This window comes from Astatotilapia calliptera, chromosome 7 (genome assembly GCF_964374335.1).
Source record: "Astatotilapia calliptera chromosome 7, fAstCal68.1, whole genome shotgun sequence".
Taxonomy (NCBI): Eukaryota; Metazoa; Chordata; class Actinopteri; order Cichliformes; family Cichlidae; genus Astatotilapia; species Astatotilapia calliptera.
This window is the reverse complement of record NC_137428.1, coordinates 37,871,915-37,891,858: the sequence shown is the minus strand read 5'-3', so window position 1 is coordinate 37,891,858 and position 19,944 is coordinate 37,871,915. Positions and strand designations below refer to the sequence as shown.

The 19,944-nt window shown below is 43.7% G+C and overlaps 1 protein-coding gene across 5 annotated transcripts in view; it reads left to right on the top strand.

The window, feature by feature from the left end:
- Window positions 1–19,944, top strand: part of shroom3 (shroom family member 3) — an 80,131-nt gene that overhangs the window by 26,771 nt on the left and 33,416 nt on the right. For 4 of the 5 annotated variants that reach the window (XM_026174513.2, XM_026174515.2, XM_080303626.1 and 1 more), the window contains one exon: window positions 13,989–14,177. The exons of the other annotated variant lie outside the window; for it this stretch is intronic. In XM_026174513.2, the coding sequence (XP_026030298.1) occupies window positions 13,989–14,177 (189 nt within the window). The remainder of the gene's footprint in view (window positions 1–13,988; window positions 14,178–19,944) is intronic. 5 annotated transcript variants of the gene reach the window in all.

Here is a 19,944-nt window from a genome sequence, read left to right as displayed (position 1 = left end):
GCTTTGCAAACTTTCGCACAGCCTCGGTGTGATGAACATAGAAGTGTTCGGAGATGCAGAGACTAAGATGTCAGTTTGTGTTTTCTTCCAGCATGCTACTAAGGGCTTGGTAATACTGTCCTGCATCGTTATAGAACTGTGTAGACTCAAAAAATTTTCTTGTTGGAGATAGTTTGCCATATTCAGGTGTAGGAGTCACAGCTAGGACTGTTGATTGGTTTTATTATTTACATCTAAACATTGGGGTTATATGAGTTGAAAGTTCCAAAAAATTGCTGAGGTGTTTTTCAAAGGATACAAGCAAACAAGGGTTTGTATATTTACAATAGAACACAAGATAATTCATTTTTATAGTAAATTCACAGCATTTCATGCTAAGTGCTGGGGCGCATGTAGTCCACTGGAGTGGACAAGTTTATAACTTTTATATATTTTTGGGAAAAAAAGAGTTGAACATTTTTTTTCATGTCCTGAGAAGAATAAAAGCACTTAAAAAAAAAAGCTTGACCAAGGCTTTCATAATTCATGCATCAGAGGGTTAAAATGATTCCCTGTGGAATTGAGTTGAGTTGTTTTTTTCTAAATCAGAGAGAATCATTGCTGCAGTCAGGAGTATATCAGTACAAGACAGATACTCCAGATAGCAGACACATCTAATGTGTGCTGCTTTTAACACTTACTGTATGGAGAAGTGTTGCATCACACTCACCCCGAGTCAGATGAACCTAAGAAAACTACAAAGGGTCCAGATTTAGGCCAAACATTCAGAACCATGCAAACATCATGAGCCATATGCCATTACTTTATATTTTGCTAGGAAAATGGGAAAATAGGTACATAATTTTATTGAAACATATGCAAGCGTACATGGAAATACACTATATAAGGTAAAAAGCAAGTTTTTACAGTTCTAATGAGCTTGAAAATCAATATTTGGAACAGACCATGAGGCAGACCCAGGATACACAGCAGAGATTCTGATTCTATGCTGGGGAAAGAGTTGGATGGATGGATAGATGAATGCGGCCTCATTTAAGCTAAACACTCATAGTTATTTTGGGTAAAATACAAAATAAACCCAGAGTTGAAAACGAAGTGGTTCCAAATTTTTAGTTTATCAGTCTAGTTATGTCTTTGGCTAAGAGGGAAGCTTGTCACAAAATCACAGTCTTATTTTTGCATTTTTATTTCTGCATCACACATCTACAGCAAACGTTAGAGAGGAAGAGAGGTCAGGTGAGTGATTTTCTCTTCTGATAAAGACTTTTATTCTTTGTTTTTGTCTCTTTATTGAACTCTTATTGAAATGATAGCAGACGTTAAATACTGGACTTTGTTTAAGTACAGATGTACAAATAAACAGTCGTGATGGTTCATCTGTGGCTCCCATTTGTGTGTCTGTGTGTGAGAGCAGATGGATGATTCACTGGCCCACAGAGTAAAAACAGAAACTCATTTTCTGTGTTCTCTTTGTTCAGATAACAAAAGGACTCACAGGAGTATTTCATCTTCCAAGATCATGTGACCTCCGACCTCCCCACTGTTGTTAACGCCACAGCTGACCCTTTAAACTGCAGCTCATTGAGCGCGCTCTCTTATTGTTGTCCGACCCCTTGTGGCGTTTGATGAATGTCTGAATTGTGAATGTGATCAGAACAGAGAAGAGGCATGCAAACCGTCCTGTCTGAACCTGTTGGACCTGAACACAGCGGGGTTTGGTTTATTTTAGCCGTCAAGTTTTGATTCATTGCAGATTAGCCAGATCTGCTCTGGGGGAGAAAGTCAGCACAGCATAACTCGGTTCAGGTCAAAAATAACAAGGTCAGAAAACTAAAAAAAAAAAACTTTAAATGCATTTTTGACACTTTCACTTCTCCTTTGCTAACTCAAAAAGATACAACTCTTCCCATTTCCCTTTCATGGGAGGTTTTTATTGTGAAATATAAAGGTTACTAAAGGTAACCCAACAGAGATCAATAAGTGACTGAAAAAGGCAGTGAATGGATCGTGTGTGGCAGTTGTGGCATTAAAAATAGTACCTTAGAACAGCAGAGCAGTGATTATGACATGACTCATAGTGTCTCTTCATTGTTTATTACCCAGCTTTATCAGGGATTGGTCTTTGTTTGATGGTTTAAGTAGCTGTGCCGCAACAGATCACTCAAATATTCATCTTTTGTTTTCTAACAATGCTATTGGTTCAGAGCCTGTTAGGGCACCGAATATGCCAGGTTATTTTTTTTATATGTACAACTGGCTCCTTGGTGTAAGTGCAAGCCAGATCTCTTGGATTCAACCCAGGAAGATGCAAAAATCCCTTCTTGAGAAAGAAGGGTATAAAAAAACCTGCCAAATCAGACAATCAGTTACAGTTTATGAATGAGGAAGCAGCTAAAATAGATTTATTAGTGTGAATGCTTGAAAAGCATTCACAGTATTGTCCTTCTAATCTTTATTAGTGTGAATGCTTTTTGGCATCTAACTCCATCAAAACCATTCAACTTAGAAAAACCGTTCAAACACCGTTAGATTCCTCTTCTTTTGGACATGACTGCTTCTACTTTTCTCATTTTTAACATTTATATTTTTAAAATTATTCAAGTTTTTTCAACAAATATTTCCCATGTATTTCAATGGAGAGACCCTTCAAATTCTCATTCAACTTCCTCCTCTTTAAACTGTATATACTTCCACATACATTGACATAGAGCCACCATTCAAACTTTAAAACGAAGACAAGACTTTCAACTATTCAACTTGTATTTATCTTTTCAATATCTATTATACTTTTTCTTCAGTTCTAGTTTAAGTTTCATACTTTTTTTCCACCCATTTCAGAGTTTATAATGGGTGTGTATGGGACGGAATGTTGCCGCTAGAGTGAGACAGCTCAACTGCTAGAGTGAGAGGAGGGGGGGGAATTTATCTTAAAATCTTTTTTTAAAACTGCTGCTGTGTCCGCAGCGTTTGCTCTACAGCCATCATTTTACCCTCAAAACATAGCCATCGCTGTCCTCTTTCATCCAATGTGTTTACTATTGTAATATGTGTTATGGTTCTTTCATAAATGTCACCAATGCACAGCCTCCACCCTCCAACTCTTCCATAGACTCTAATGTTAAAATGGCTCAGAAGGTTTGTTTGAAAACCAGAAGTACAGGCTGTCTTTACACTGTCACCACGTCCATATAATAAACTCCACAGGCATGAAAACTGAGAATTTGGTAGACTGGACATTGCTGGCATTCACGGTGAAAGAATTTTGTCAATACAAGTTGTCGTTTTCTTTTGGGAACGATTTGTTTTGGGCTGACTGTTCATTTTAAGGAGCAAAAGTGAGGTGCATGTCTGTGTGCGTGTGTATGGAGCCATTGGGTGCAGTCTCTATAGCAGGTGTTAATTTGGGTTGAACCCAGGACTGTATAGGCGTTGGCTGAATAGCAGTGGTGTTCACCTTGGGGTGTCGGTCAGAACACACAGGACGCACAGATAAAGGTTATACCGTCTTTACTGTGATTCCTCAGCTTAACAGCACAGTACAGCAACACAGTAATGCAACCGCAGGCTTACAGAGTGGTGAGGGGTGTGGGTGCGTGTGTGTGGTAGTTCTTTAGCGACGCACACAACTCCCACCGTGTGTAGACATCCCCTGCAGAGTCAGTCTGCCAGCCGGCTCTTGCTATGTGTTAGCTCCAACTCTGATCACTGGAACATGTGCTCAATAGTGCAACTGTGCTCTCTCGCCACAAGGGCCCCCCCCCCCCCCCCCACACACACAGCTGACAGCCTTTCCAACATAGCCGCCCCCCAATTTGCGGTGCAAATTGGCCCCATGGAAAGGCTGTTTATACAGACGAGGGCTCCCCCACCTGGTCATCCTCATCCTTGATCGCCGGAAGCACAATCAGACGTACTATAGGCCGGGTGTATGTTTTGTCACGTATCTTCACCTCTGCTGTTCGGGTGTGGCCATCAGAACCAGTAAGAATCTTCGTCACTCTCCCAATCTGCCATGATGCTCTGGGTAGCTGTGGATCCACCAGCAGAACAACTGCTCCCTCTGTTATGTCCTCCATGGGTCTCTGCCACTTCATGCGAGTTTGGAGATTAGGCAAATAGTGTCTGATGAAAGATGACCAGAATCTGTCCACCAGGATCTGCGAATGTCTCCATCTTCGCCTCCCTAGCGCTTCGTCTGCGGGATACGCTACCTGAGGTAGGGAGCTGTCAGGCCGCCCCATGAGCAAGTAGTTAGGGGTCACTGGATCGATGTCAGCCACATCCGCAGAAACATAACCTAGGGGTTTGGCATTCAGGATACCCTCGATTTCCGTAAGAACGGTCCTGAGTACTTCCTCACTCACTGTTTGAGAGCCAACAGAGGTGTATAAGGCGTTTTTGATAGAGCGGATTTCTCTTTCCCAAGTGCCTCCGAAGTGGGGTGCTGCAGGTGGGTTGAAGCGGAAACGAACCTGCTGCTTAGCCAGTTTCTGCTGGAGGTCTGGACTCATGATGGAGAACGCCTGCTGGAGCTCCTTTTCCCCTCCTTTGAAGTTTGTCCCCTGATCCGAGTAAACTTCTGCCGGTTTCCCTCTTCTCGCAATGAACCTTCGGAAGGCCATCAAAAAGGAGTCAGTGTCGATGGATGTCAGGAGGTCTATATGGACGGCCCGAGTAGTGAGGCACTTAAACAAAATGCCCCATCGCTTCTCCCTACGTCTGCCGATCTTGATCCAGAAAGGACCAAAGCAGTCCATACCAGTCGAATAGAAGGCAGGTTTGAACAGCCTGAGGCGGGCAGGCGGCAGGTCAGCCATTTGCTGGGAAGCTGGGTTTGCCCTCCACCTACGGCAATCCATGCAACTATGTTGGTGCCGCTTAACGGCCTCTCTACCTTGCAGGATCCATACAGTCCGCCGAAGCTCAGCGAATACTCTCTCTGGGCCAGGATGACCGAGACGTGCATCCACATCTTGAATAAGTAGTCTGGTATACACATGGGTGGGACCCAGGACCACAGGGTGTACAACAGACAGATCAAGGCTCTCTGCTCGCCGCAGCCTGCCACCGACCCGGATCAGTCTATGATTGGCATCATACTGCGGTGCTAGGCATAGCAGCCGACTGTTAGCCGGTATAGATTTGCCTGCCTGTAGTAGGTGGTAGTCCTCTGGGAAACAGTCCATCTGAATCTGTCTCAAGATCCGTTGCTCTGCCTCGGTGTAGGCCCCTGCAGTAGGTGAGTTGCTCCCAGCTGGGTCACCCTGCATCGCTGCATTTTGAATCTCCTTAGCTGTGGCTTCTACTAATTCTGTCCATGTGTTGAATCGCTGGGCCTCTGGGGTTTGATTACCCGGGGTCGTGTTAGCCATATGACATATGGCAGAGCGTTTTAGCTCGGTGCCATCCTCTGGGTCTGATGTACCCAACGATGGGCAGGAGGGCCACCGGTCAGGAGGTAGGAGGAGGAAATCTGGTCCTTGAGTCCACCTATTTGGGCTGGCCAGTTCAGTGAGACTTTTGCCCCTTGTGATGTCATCAGCTGGGTTTCTTGTAGAATCCACATATCGCCAGTCATTGGGGTTAGTAAGCTCTTGAATTTCTGTAATCCTGGTGCCAACAAACACCTTGAAATGGCAGGATGTCGAATGCAACCAGTTGAGGACAGTGGTTGAATCAGACCACAGCGTACATGTGGTCACCTTGAACGTTAGCTCAGTCTGAAGTAGCTTTGTGAGCTGGGCTCCAGTGAGTGCAGCGCAGAGTTCGAGTCTGGGAATAGATATCTGCTTCCTTGGAGCAACCCGTGATCTGGCCATGAGGAATGACAGCTGCGCATTACCATAATGATCTTCTGATCTCAGGTAAGCCACAGAGCCATAGGCTCGCTCTGATGAATCGCAAAAGATATGTACCTCTCTTGCAACGTCAGACAGATCCATGTGCGGCAGTGTGTAACATCGTGGCAATGTTAACTCTGATAAATGCACCAACTCCCCCTTCCATGTCTTCCACTGGTGCAGCAAATCATGAGGTAACTGGGGGTCATCCCAATCTCGATGCTTGTCCCAGAGTTGCTGTACAATAATCTTGGCCCTGGTGGTGAAGGGAATGATGAACCCACGTGGGTCGTACTGACTAGCCAGGGTTTGATATATGTTCCTCATAGTGGGCTCTTCATAGTCAATGGGTCGGTGCTTGAGGCTGAGGGTGTCCGTCTCACAGTTCCAGTTCAGTCCCAGGGTTGATTCATGCGCTTCTTGTCGGTCCTGTGACAGCCAGAGTTCCAGTTTGTCTGACCGTGCCTCGGATGGCAGATGACTAATCACTTCTGGCCTATTACTAGCCCACTGCCGAATTTCAAAGCCCCCGGAAGCCAGAAGCTGCCGTAGTTTCTTGACCAACTGCTGGGCTTCTTCAATCGATGGAACACTCTGTAAACAGTTGTCCACATAGAAGCACCGTTCGATGGAGAACCTCACCTCCTCTCCTGGTTCACTATGCAGGAGGACATGCCGCTGTAGCGCAAAGGAGGCACAGCAGGGACTACATGTTGTCCCAAAGGGAAGGACTTGCCATTCATAGCTGTGAGGGGGCTCATCCCGATTCATATTGCGCCAAAGAAACCTCAGGAGCGGTTTGTCTTCCGGGAGTAGGCACACCTGGTGAAACATCCCTTTTATGTCACCACTGATGGCAATGCTGTGTTCTCTGAAGCGCAGGAGCACTCCAACCAGAGAAGGGCTCAGGACAGGGCCAGGCAATAGGGACTCGTTCAGGTTAAGTCCCTTGTGTCAAAAAGAGCAATTAAAGACCACTCTATTCTTGCCATTGTGCTGGACCATGTGATGAGGTATGTACCAACTCTCTTGGCTCTGAGAGGCAACTTCCGGTTGCAGTTTGGCTACAAACCCAGAGGTCACCAACCTTTCAATCTCGTCCATATATGCAGCAGCCCTAACCGGGTCTTTGCTCAGACGTCTCTCCATACTCCTCAGGCTGGGCAGTGTCGCTTCTTGGGTGGCCTGAAAAAGTGGTGCATCCTTCCTCCTCAATAAGGGTGTGGCATACCGGAGCACTCCCTTAACCTCCACGTGCCTTGTTCTGGCCTCCAATATCTGAAGGGCTTCATGATCCTCCCTCGACCTTGTCACCTCCTTTTCACTCTTATATGGTAGAACATCCACTTGCCACAGCTTCTCCACATTCCTCTGGAGTTCAACAGATAGGGGGCTGCAGGAGGTATACAGACACTGTTGAGACTGTAACTGTGACTCAAGCGACTTTGCAGGCCCTTGCAGAGTCCATCCTAGTCGGGTTCGCATCGCAGCTGGCCCTCCTGGTGATCCAAAGCGCACAGGCTCTATAGGGTTTATGAGATGTGGGTGATCAGCCCCAATTAGCAACAGGGGCGAAACTCTGCTGAAGGTTTGTAGGGGCAAGTCCTTCAGATGCCTGTACCTTCTCTTGAGCATAGTAACTGGATATGAATGCTCAGCTAAGCCAAGCCGCTGAGCAGTGAAAGCATTAGCTATGTGGAAGGATTTCTGGGGCTGCATGATAGGGGACAGTGTGAATGAAACGCAGGCCCCATGTAACGTTTGGATATCCTGACGGATAGTTCTCAAGGCGAGGTCTTCAGGTGTGCCTGTTAGGCCCAGTTGCTGAGCTGCAGAGGAGAGCAGCATGGTGCGGTCAGAGCCATCATCCAGGATGGCATAAGTGTCCAGAGTTTTGTCACCATTTCTCAGGAGAACTCTAATCACTTTAAGCAGAACACGGGTAGGATCTGAAGGTTTATCTAGATGGAGTATTTCAGTTGCAGAGCTCACCAGGCAAGTACCTTCCTTCACACTCTTGACGTTGACCTCATGCAGGATCTGAAGGTGTTTGCCTTGACATAGGCTTCAAGTTTTCTTTAGATTGCACTGTGCTGCTTGATGTGATCTGCCACATCGCCAAAAACGCTGGTTTGTCTTAATCCAGTCTATGATTTGAGCCTTATCAAAAGACTGGAATACAGGGCACTGACTCAGATAATGGTCCTCCGTATCACAGTAGGGGCAGTAAGCTTTCAGCGGGCCTTTCTTCTTGCTATGGACAGCTGGTTTGCTGCTCACCGACTCGACAGGCTGCTTCGTCGGCAGATTCTCTGAGCCATGCAGGATAGTGGCCATGCGCTTTACTGACTTCGCCTCTCTCAGGCGCTCTGGTTTCTGGATGGCCCTCTCCTTCTGCCCTGTAGCCCCAAGCTGGGTACTGCTATCTTGGCACCATGTTTCCAGCTGTAACCAGTCTGAAAAGTCTGTTAGGTTGTATACTACCCCTGGATGGCGACACATGTGTCTCCGGAACTCAGACCTCATTTCAGCTGGCAGCTTACTGAGGAGCCGTGCCACGTGAGAGCCACATTTCAGTTCCACTTCGCCATCCGGACCAAGGGTCTTCAGCATACCAACGAGAGCCCGAATCTGCAGTGCGAATCTTTCAAAAGCCTCCACATCTCCGCGACGAATGTCCGGTGCATCCATAACACCGGCAATCTTCCTGAGGGCTAACTGGTGGGGCTGACCAAACTTCTCCGATAGGGCTGCCATAGTGTCAGTATAGGGGGATGGAGAATTGAGATATGCATCAGCTATGAGACGGGCTTCATCTAGTTTCAAATGATCCATCAGTATCTGAAACTTGAAAAGCTCTGTCCCATCCGGTGGCAGCAGATTGTCAAGTGCCATCTTTAACCGGGCAAACTCGCTTGGGTCCTTCTTAATGAGATCAGGAATACTCGGAGTTGGACCCCTGTATGTTTTCTCTTGTGCCATTACATGTGGTGGCTGGTAGGCTGGGGATGGATGAGGTTTATATTGCGATGATGTTGTGATAGGTCTTGGTACCTCGGTGACGGGCTGCTGGCTCCAGATGTTGGTGGGGGCTTGACTCTGGAAACTGGGATAAGCCCTAGCAGAAAACTGCTCCTGCCAAGGAGGCTTCAAATGTTGCTGAATGATAGGTGGATGTTCAAACTGAAAGGAAGGTGCACTGTTGGGGAATGGCGGAGTTGGCCGACTAGCTGTCAGTGTCTGCTCCTTTAACAGCTGTAGTTCACCCATCATCCTATCCAATGTATCAATCATTGTAGTATCCTTGGGTGGAATACTCTGAGCTGTTGGTGGGTGAAAGTATGGCCTTTGGTATTCTTGTTGAGCATGGATGTCCTGCCTATTGTCATACTGCGGCCATGGACTCGTTCGTGCATCTATTCTATGTGTATGGGAACTAATTGTGGGGACACTGATGGGCTGCATACGTTGGGAGGAAGACAGAGGGGGTACATGTGTTGGGGGTGATCTCTGGTCCTGTTGCTCCGACAGGTAACCACCTCTGTCTGGTTCACGTGTTTGGGCGTAAGGCTGAGGTCTGCCATTCATACCATACTGCGAACCCGAAACTGCAGACATTTCCCATGGTCGATGGAAAGGAGAAGGAGGCTGATGGTTCAGGCCATCCCTACCGGGCACATGCTGCCGCATATCCTGCAGATCATTCGGAGAAGCGGTCCATTCATCCACGGTGTGTTCCCATCCAGGCTGACTTGTTGGGCTAGACGAGCGGGAGGTCTGTACAGACACTGCCGATGGAGCGTACTGCTTTCGCTCTTCTAGCCCGGGTGCATACTGTGCTGTGTACGAGTGACGGTAGGGTGTCATGTCTCGTTGGTGGCCCACCAAGCTCACCTCATAGTCTGCAAGGTAGGGGGGAGGTTGTACTTGGCGCCTTGGGCGAGTTGATTCTGAGACATCTTCACTGGAGAAGAAACTAGGCTGCATCTCTAGGATCCAAGGAAAGCACCATCCGGCTCGAAGGACCAATGTTAATTTGGGTTGAACCCAGGACTGTATAGGCGTTGGCTGAATAGCAGTGGTGTTCACCTTGGGGTGTCGGTCAGAACACACAGGACGCACAGATAAAGGTTATACCGTCTTTACTGTGATTCCTCAGCTTAACAGCACAGTACAGCAACACAGTAATGCAACCGCAGGCTTACAGAGTGGTGAGGGGTGTGGGTGCGTGTGTGTGGTAGTTCTTTAGCGACGCACACAACTCCCACCGTGTGTAGACATCCCCTGCAGAGTCAGTCTGCCAGCCGGCTCTTGCTATGTGTTAGCTCCAACTCTGATCACTGGAACGTGCTCAATAGTGCAACTGTGCTCTCTCGCCATTATTATTTTTCACCATAATTATAAAGAATGCAAGTAGGAAACAAGGTAGGAAACATAAATATCAATATGCAACGCTTTATTTCTATATATCTCTGCAAGTATTTACATTTTGAAGTGATCATTTCTACAACATTTTCACTTACCACTAACAAATTTTAACAAATCATGCACTGTTACATACATTATTTTTGTATGTATGTAACATACAAAAAATCAACTTTCAAATTTTACAGAACTTTTCACCAAATTGGCAGCATTTTAAAGCAAATTGTCACATGTTACACTTAACAAACATATTTGTTTTTCAATAATTAAATTCAACTTTGACATGACACTGTAATATTGCCACTGAGAACATCTAATATGGCTTTCTTTGTCTGTTAGTGGGAAACCTGGCATTGCATGCTGTTCACCAGTGTGTTGTAATCTGGGGTATAACTTGACACTGCAACTCTGAGTGAGTCTTGCAGATGTGCATCGGAGAGGCGTGTTCTGTGTTTGTTCTTGATGAAGTTCATGTCAGAAAAGGCTGATTCACAAAGATAGGTTGAACCAAACAGGCTGGCAACCTTCATAGCTGCTGTGCACACACCACTGTACTTTTCTGTGTCAACAAGGCACCAAAAGTTTGGTGCACCCAGATAGGCTTTGAGGTGGACGTCATTTTGCAATGTTACAATTTCGATTTCCACCTGTCCAGCATCCAAGCTGAACATTGAACTTAGTTGCTCAGCAATGCATGTTGTGTCCACATTCATGAAAGGATTGGAAACAAATGAGACACATGGCTCAAGCTGATCAAGGTCACAAAACCTGTTCTCAAACTCTTGACCAAGTCGGTTTATGACTTGAGTGTACTTTTCTGCAACTTTGTCAAAAGTCTCAGATGCAGAAGCATTGTCTTTCAGCACCATCTGCACAGAGGGAAAGTGCAGCACCTTTTTTCTCTGTAAATGCACAGAGAAGATGCTCATCTGGGCTTTAAATCCATTTAAAGCACTTATCATGTCAGCAACAGTCTTACCTTTGCCTTGCAGCTCACAGTTCAAATGGTTCAGTTTCCCAGTAATGTCTGTTAAAAACGCAAGGTCAAGTGTCCACTCAGTGTCCTCCAGCAGAGATGTATCTTCCCCTTTGGATTGCATGAACTCCTTGATTTCACCCAAAAGTGACAAAAAACGAAGCAAAATCTGTCCCCTGCTGAGCCATTGGATTTCCGTATGTAGTAGCAGGTCACCATATTCAGCTGACAGCTCCTCCAATAGCACCTTGAATGTTCTGTGCTGTTTAGCTCTGGAGCGGATGCTGTTTATGATCTTCACGACGGGAGTCATGACGTGCTCGAAGCCGATCACCTTTGCGCATAACGCCTGCTGGTGAATGATGCAGTGGTAATGCATGAAGTTTGGGAACTCTGTGTCACCTTTACAGTGAGCGATGAATCCCGTATGTCGGCCGATCATAGCAGGAGCCCCGTCGGTAGTCACTGATACCAGCTTTTCCAACGGTACCTTTTTCTTCGCGAAAAACTCCTTCACCGCGTTATAGATGTCAACTCCCTTCGTAGTTGTCTTTAGCGGCAGGAGTGTCAGAAGTTCTTCTTTTGTGGAGAAACCATCAAATACCATCCGGATAAAGACCACCAGCTGTGCTGTACTGCTGCTGTCGACGGACTCGTCACACTGGATGCTAAACCAACTGCACTTTGCCAGATCCTGATCCAACTGATCGGCCAAGTTCCTGGACATAGCCGACACTCTTCTAACAATTGTAGTTGCCCCCAGCTGGACATCAGAGAGAGTGGAGATTACATCGTTTCCATATTTCTCGTCTTTAAGCACAGTTTTTGCAATTATCATCATTGCTTCTTTGAAATACTCCCCGTCTAAAAATGCCTTCTTTTTCTAAATCATGAAATGTGTAGCTCTAAATGAGGCTTCGGTTGCTTTTTGAGAGTTTTTCACCGGTCTCGTGAAAAAAGACTGCTGTTTGCTCAAACCTGCCTTTAATTCGCGGGCCTTTTCCGCTCGCAGTGTGCTGCCCTTTGGGTATTTAGCATGGTAGCTTGTGTGACACGTTCGGAAATGTCTCTCCACGTTGTGCCGCTTTGCCGTTGCCACAGTTGCCCCGCAAATGAGACACATGCATGAATCTTTCACAGTGGTAAAAAAGAACTCTTCCTCCCATTCACTGTGAAAATTATATGTTTTCTTCCTTTTTTCCGCCATGTTTTCCTCATCTCCTCACCTTTGCCTTTGCTGGTCTTCACGGCAACTGTTTCCGTGGAGACCAGCTAGCACTAAATATTAGATCATGATCTAATATTTAATAATAAACTTTTTTTTAATATATTATCTCTAACAAATTAACACCAATGCAATTGTGATTAAAAAAAATAGCAAGAAAAAATAAAAATAGATGCAGCTTACTGGTAAGTTGTTATGGTGAGCTATTTTTAGAACAGGCCCGCGGGCGACTCATGTGGTCCTTGCGGGCGACCTGGTGCCCGTGGGCACCGTGTTGGTGACCCCTGCTCTATAGCAACCAGGCTGACACCTGCCTGCCTAACGAGCTCTCTCTCACTCTGCCAATATTCATCTTAAACACTTCTCTTTCAACTGCTGCTGTGTCCACAGTGTTACAGCCATCATTTTACCCTCAAAATGTCGCCATTATTGTTCTCTTTCCAACACTGTGTCTTTCAAAGCTCAGAGATGTAAACTTTTTAAATTGTGTTGATCCAAGTGGAGGGATCACATTTTAGTCATTCAGTGATTCAAAGAATATGAACTTTTAATATTCATTCAGATGTTTTCTGACTCTAAATTTTCTTTTCTCATTACTTAGGTTTTTCTAATTTACCTTTAAAACATTTTCAGCTATTTTCCAACTTCTTCTTCTGTGTAAACGTCAGCTTTTAGCACTTCAGCACTTGTGTTTTCAGGTGCAAATTTCTGTATTTTTCATCTCATTCAACATTTTTAACTTAGAATTCAGCAATTAATTCATTTCAGTGCATACATTCAGATTCAAGCATTCACACTGCAGTTTCTTCAGAAAATGCACATTCTAGTTTTTTTTAGAGCTACAAATTCCAGAGTTCCATTTAATTCATCACATGAAGGTGGTCATAAAGGCAGCTCTTTGAAATGAGCATCTCTGAAAGGATCATAGACTGGTTTTATATATGGATGTGGATCAACCAGTGGCCTTTTTTTTTTTTTTTTTTTATTAGCCGCTGCCTTGTATGGTTTCTGGAGCCCAAAGTAACCATATTTGGATAAGAGGGTGGTGTGCTAAGTTGGATGCTGTATGACAAAACAAGCCTTATTATATGTCCGATAATTCCATTAAAAATGGCCCAAAAACCAAGACTAGGAATTTCGGTGATTTTAATTAGAGGAGGTGAGGCCTACAGCTCTCTGTGCCTCTACTCCTGTTAATCAAATCAACCCCCAAATTCTAAGCCTTTACAAAATCTAAGTAAGTGACCGATTATTTAGAAAATTCCCCTGAAAATTTTCTCTAAAGCAGGAAACTAATCATAGAGACCAACTTATTTTTCATAGCAGGTTTTAATCCTTTTTATTTCTAATGTAGAGTTGAACACTTTAGCATTGGAGTCTGTGAAGGCTGCCTCACTTTTTGAGCCAGCCTCAAGTGGCCATTAGAAGAACTGCAGTTCCGTATTGGCTTCCTTGTTCAGCTGCAGATGGATGAAACAAAAATTTTGTTTAACTTTAATTTTCTGTCTATGTTTTTCCTCAGGGAGCTTGATCCGGGATACATCGAAGAGTTTATGCCTTCAACGGTTTCTCTTTCTGCTCTTCCTGCTCCTCCTCCTCCTTCTTCCTTTCCATCGCCGCCACCACCACAAGAACAACAGGAACAAAAGACGCACCGGTCATTACATCACAGCCCACCATGTTCGGCAGTCCAACTACGCATCAGAAACCGGTAGGAGGTGGCTGAAAGCCTGTATCACCTTCCAATCAGTTGTGTGCTCAAATGGCAGTTATCCAATCATTTCTTGCCACCTGTCTGTCTTTGGAGTTCTCCACATGCGGCCGTAGTATACAAGGGTTTTAGATCGTGGTTTCTTTTTTCTGCCTTTCTAGGCAAGAAATATAACCATGGAGAAGAGTTTGTGTTCATGTGGTTATGATATAATTGGCTAAAATTAGCGTGCCATCGATTACATTTTAGGATTTTTTGCTCAAGCTCTTAGGATCAGGAGCTGTTTGAGAGACAAAAAAGGTACTTTAACACAAGCTCTCACTTTTTAAAATTACTAAGAAACTTAATTTATAAGATATATTTAAAGGTACTTTTTGTAATTACCTACTGCAGGAAAAGATCAAATTTTCACCACTAGGGGCAACGTTTTACCACTGGGTGTGTTGTGTTGCCTTAGATATGTGCTGGTGTTTGTTTGTCATTAGGGGTCCAAATCCAGAGGCTGCATCCTCCTGAGGACCCAGCCTTCGTGGTCTAGTGGGCCAGGTCCTCCGAAGGCCGGGTAGGCCAGAAGTGAGGGGCTGTGAACCTGGACGGTCTAACTTTCAGTTTTGCGTCACCAGCTGTCTCGGTGGAGTTTAATAAACTAGGCCGCCTGCTCCTTGCTATCGAAAATATAACAGGACACTGGAGTAAATTCTCGATCATCTAACGCTTCTGTTTAATCGATTTTTCAGTTGACGTTTATTCAGCTGTAATCTCAGCCAAATCGATTTACTCATGAACAAATAAAACACTAAAAAACAAAAAAACAATCCATTTTTATTTTATCTAAGTAACTTATATACCATGTTTAACCATGTTTAAAAGACTGCGGGGCGTTTGAAAACACTGTGCTGGGAGTTCACTGTTTTTGCTTCGGCTAGCTATTGAGCTGGTGGGTAACAGACCCAGAAAGAGTAATAAGAGTAATATTAAACCTAAGTAGCTGCCGCCATTGTTGGAAACTAGAACTGGCTGGGCCGTGCTATGAACTTTGGGATATAGTGGGCCATGAAGGATACACCCGACCCATCCTTCGAATCTGGGGAAAAGGAGGATGCATTTGTCGGCTGCATTTGTCGGAGTCTACGAATTTGGACAGCCTTCATCGCGCTGCTGTGATGTAATTGGTCTATAAATCCGGCCTCAGGAGGATGCAGCCTATGAATTTGGACACCTCCATTGTAAGCAAGAATGTTTTCTTTTGCCTGGTTAAATAAAGGTTAACTTGACTCAGTGCTGCATCTTGTGGCAGAAATTGGTACTATATTGTAGTACAGTCTGGACGAAGTTTAACTTCTGTTGATATCTCTTCAACATAATACAAGGACATGTTAGAGCTGATGGCTTTGGTTAACTTTGGAAACTATTTTTAAATGCAGAAATTTAGAATAAGAAGCTTTTTAATGTCAGTATGTAAATGACATCATACACATTTAAACAAAGAGGGCCATAAAAAGAGAGGATGACAGTGTGCATGTAATTATGGTTACAGCCATTGTGTTGCTCACTGGGATTTCCTGCCAACTATTCATTAACAATTCCTTCCAGAGTCAATAATTCTCCCTTTATTTTCCTAAATGTCAGTTGGGTTTATGCCATGCAGGTTAAAACAGGAAGTGATGTTGGCGGTCAGCTGAGGATGTCTTCGGCACCGGTGTTAGGATGTCCTGCATGTGTTTCCTTTGGGTGTGATATTTATTGCGATGTCCTGTTGTGTGTTTGTGACCTTAAAAATCAAGCTCAGCTCAACAGGAAATAAAACTGTGTTGTTATGGTAACCACCAACCAGTGACTTCATCAGCAGCATCATCTTTATAGCTTCCTGTAATTTGCGTAAACTCTGTGATGTCATCAGCTTTGACCGTTTTTTGTTTTTTTTCCCCAAAATTCAGACAGTGTTGAAGAGCTCATTTACAATAAACACTTGAAACGATGTTCCTGATTCTTACAGGATTTTAATTTCTTTGGAACTTGAATTCAATCTGCAGGAACAACTTCTAAGATAAGCTGAACTTAATATCATCCATCTATTTACTTCCGCGTATCCAATTCAGGATTGCGTGAAGCCTATCCCAGCTGTTATAGAGTAAAAGTCGGGGTAGACATTGGGCAGGATGCCAGTCTGTCACAGGGATAGCACACACAGATATTCCAATATTCACACCTATATGGGCAATTTAGATTCCCTAACTACATGTGTTTGGACTGTTGAAGGAAGCGGAGTACCAGGAAAGAACACAAACACAGAGAGAACATGCAGAAAGTCCTGGTCTGAGTGTTGGATTTGAACCCATGACCATCTTGCTGTGAAGCAACAGTGCTAACCTCCTGCCCATTTATATATCACTTATGAATCAAATAATAATCATTTGGTTTATTTCTATATGATAAAAAATAATTGGGGATTGATTTCACAATCCGATACAAAAATAGATTTATCTCTTAAATTTTTCATTTGCAGACCTCAAGGACCTTTGACGCTGAAACTGCCTCATTGTTTTAGTGTTATTTAGCTCTGCAGTCAAAGGTGTTTAGTTTAGTCTGAGGTAAACTAAAGAAATGATGAATTATCTGCGGTGTGGACATCCATCAGTCTCTCGCGACAAAGTCTATAAATGCTAACACCACTGCACCAGGGGTTCATCCTAATACAGAGCTCAGCTCATGTTCTGGAAGGGTTTGTGTGTCTGTAATTAACGTCACAGACTCAAGGGGGTGCTAGTGTGACTAAGCACAAGCCTGCGCACCAAACTGCTTTTTCCCTCTCTCTCTCTTTTTGCCTTGCAACGTGTGAAACTCATAACTTCACGACATATCCAAGACTTTCATTGGGAAAGGGTGGCTGGGGCTCCACAGCGAACTTCCTGCACATGCTTTTGAGCATGGTGCCTGCAACAACACGGTCATTAAAATGTACTCCAGCAGTAGTCTCAAGGAGCCAAATAAACAAGCAGAGTGACTCCATTCTTCCACAATTCCCTGGGCCCTGGGTGGTTATCAGATGCCACTGAGTGGTGCTCGTGTCTTATTGGTCATCCAGAAACAGGAAGTGGGCCATCAGAGTCCCATGAGGCTGGGTGTTAATCTGGAGAGGACAGACAGAATGATTTATAAACACACAGGCTCTTCTATGCCTTCTTCATCCCTCTTTCCCTCATCTCTCCTACAATCTTTCCCTTTCTCTTCACTCCTTTTTCCTCCTCAGAATGTTTCTTTAGTTGAATCACCACATTTTTCTGAAGCAACATCATCACATAGTTACTCACATACACTACTCTAACACAAACAACTCCCTCTCAGGCACAGCTCAAACACAAACCGAGCAGGCCAGTCAGTGCATGCGTTCACCTCGATCAATCGATTTGAGGATTAATCATACCTCCTAATCTCCATTTGGCTTCACTCTGGTTTACTTTACTTAGGTTAACTGCTGGGGATTACAATAAGGCATTATAAGGAAGAGACACAGCACTCAAAGCATCCTGAATAGAAATCTTTGGTTGGTCTACCATGATGTCATGCAGTCTTATTCTGAAGCCTCGTGATGAGTGTTTATGACGATTGGATGAACCAGGGGGCGATCTGACTGTGTAGTCTATCTTCCTTTCAATAAGCTCGATAAGCTAAAATTTACAAAATGGACTTCACATCTGACACAAAGATAGCGACTAAGCTCATTAATTCATCAGAGAAGTGTTTACTGAGGTCCCATAGAAGGTTTAAATGTGGGCTTCAGTCTTCAGGCCTGAGAACTACACCTGTCTTTGACTCTGTCTATTGCTGTGGTTGAATAAAAAAAATAAAAGCAAACCCTCATAACTCGTTTTCCTCATCACTTTACCTTAGCTTCAATGGAAAGCACCAAGGGAGTAAAGAAAAGGTGTGAAGAAGGTATAAGGCATCTTTGGGATACAGCAGACTTGTGTAAATAGCATCCACCATCACATTATTAACCTGTGAGGACTTTATTGGTGATGACCCGTATCCTCTCTAACCCTGTTTTTGCCTTTCTCTGAAATATAGGATTAGGACTGGTATCATCACTGATTGATAATGACTTACACCTCAAGGGGTTAAACTGAAAATGCAACTTAAGCAAACTGAACTTTTTTTAAACCTAGGGCAGATTTTCCTTATCCATAACTTGAACTGGCATGGCGTTAATTCAGAGGCATCAAACCAATCTCTGAGTAGGTTTCAGGTGTTCTAATAGGCTCAAACGCACCTCAGCTGAGTGGAAACCCGTATTATTGTTTTTCTTGCATAGTGTGTTCAGTTATACAGTTTAAACAGACACTGGAATAGTTTTTAGGGGTCTAATAGTCTATAGGGACATACCCAAAACAATGGAAGGAGCTCCAGTGGTCCCTGAGTGAGCACATTAACTGGTGAGATATTGTGTACTGCTATTCTTACTCTGTGGTTTGCAGTATTTTGATTAAATAACAGTGATTAAATTGTTGATTTTAAAGATGAATAAAGAAGATATATATTTAACACACACATATGTTTAAGGTGTGTGTGTGTGTGTGTGTGTGTGTGTGTGTGTGTGTGTGTGTGTGTGTGTCACAACTGTGTTTTGACACAAACACACTAGTAACACAAACCAATTTTGGATTTTGGGCAAGGGAGACAGATAATTATGGGCTGGAACAGTTTCCCACGACAACAGAAAAGCACAAGAGAAAATTAAACATTTATTTGTTCTACACCAAACAGATGCTTTTCTAGTAGTTTTAAGTGAACAGATCTAATATATACTGCAAACTGATTGAACTTTTCAGTCTTTTATAAGACTGGACTTTTAAAAATGTACCTGCCTGTAGTCTATCCTTCAAGCTATGGTTGGCGAACATATTAGTATTTACTTAATCACATAGTATTATAATTATTTCAGAGTGGGGAATGGGGGGATGGTACCAACTAACAGTTTTCCCTTCATTTCTATATTTGAGCTAAGCTAAACTTAGCTAAGTAAATAAATTGTGGAATCAGAGCACTTGCTAAATTATCTGTTTCATTTTTCCTTCCTCAAACACACAGTTTAGTTATAAACGGTCTTATAACCACGGCTTCTTTTTAACCATCACTGTGATAGGGAAGTGGACAAAAGATAAAAAAGCTCAGAGGAAGACTAGGTAAAGAAGTGCAGTAAATGGCCTCTGGGATGGATTAAATCCGGGCCTCTGCTTTAGCTTAATGACATATAGATTGCCTAAACCAGTGTTACTATGGCCTCTTGAATATGCTACATTTGAGTCTTTGGGCCCATAACCTTAGAATTAGCTTGCACATCCCATTAGCTTGGATCCTCACAGTTTTAAATTGGTTTATTTGTCATAGTAGCTTAGATTTAGCTTCTTTCTTTTTTTCTTTTTAATTACCGTATGGTTAGCTTTTAGGTCTTATTAAAGTTAGCTTAGCTTATCTTAATAGCTTAGAATTAGCTTCTTGGTTCCATTTGGTTAAAATTATAGAGTGCTTGTTAGATAAAAGTTGACATCTTTTTTTTATTAGATTTTTCTCTAAATCTTAAAGTTGCTTTTATATAAGTTAGCTTGATTCAGTTTTTATTTTTATTTAGCTTATATTTTAAACCGTTAGTTTAGCACCTAGATCCTGATGCACACAAGACATTTATATTTAGGTACGCAACCCCCACAGGTTCTAGTGAGGCAATAGCCATGTAGTGTGTGGTACAGTCAGTTTTGCTATCTTGATA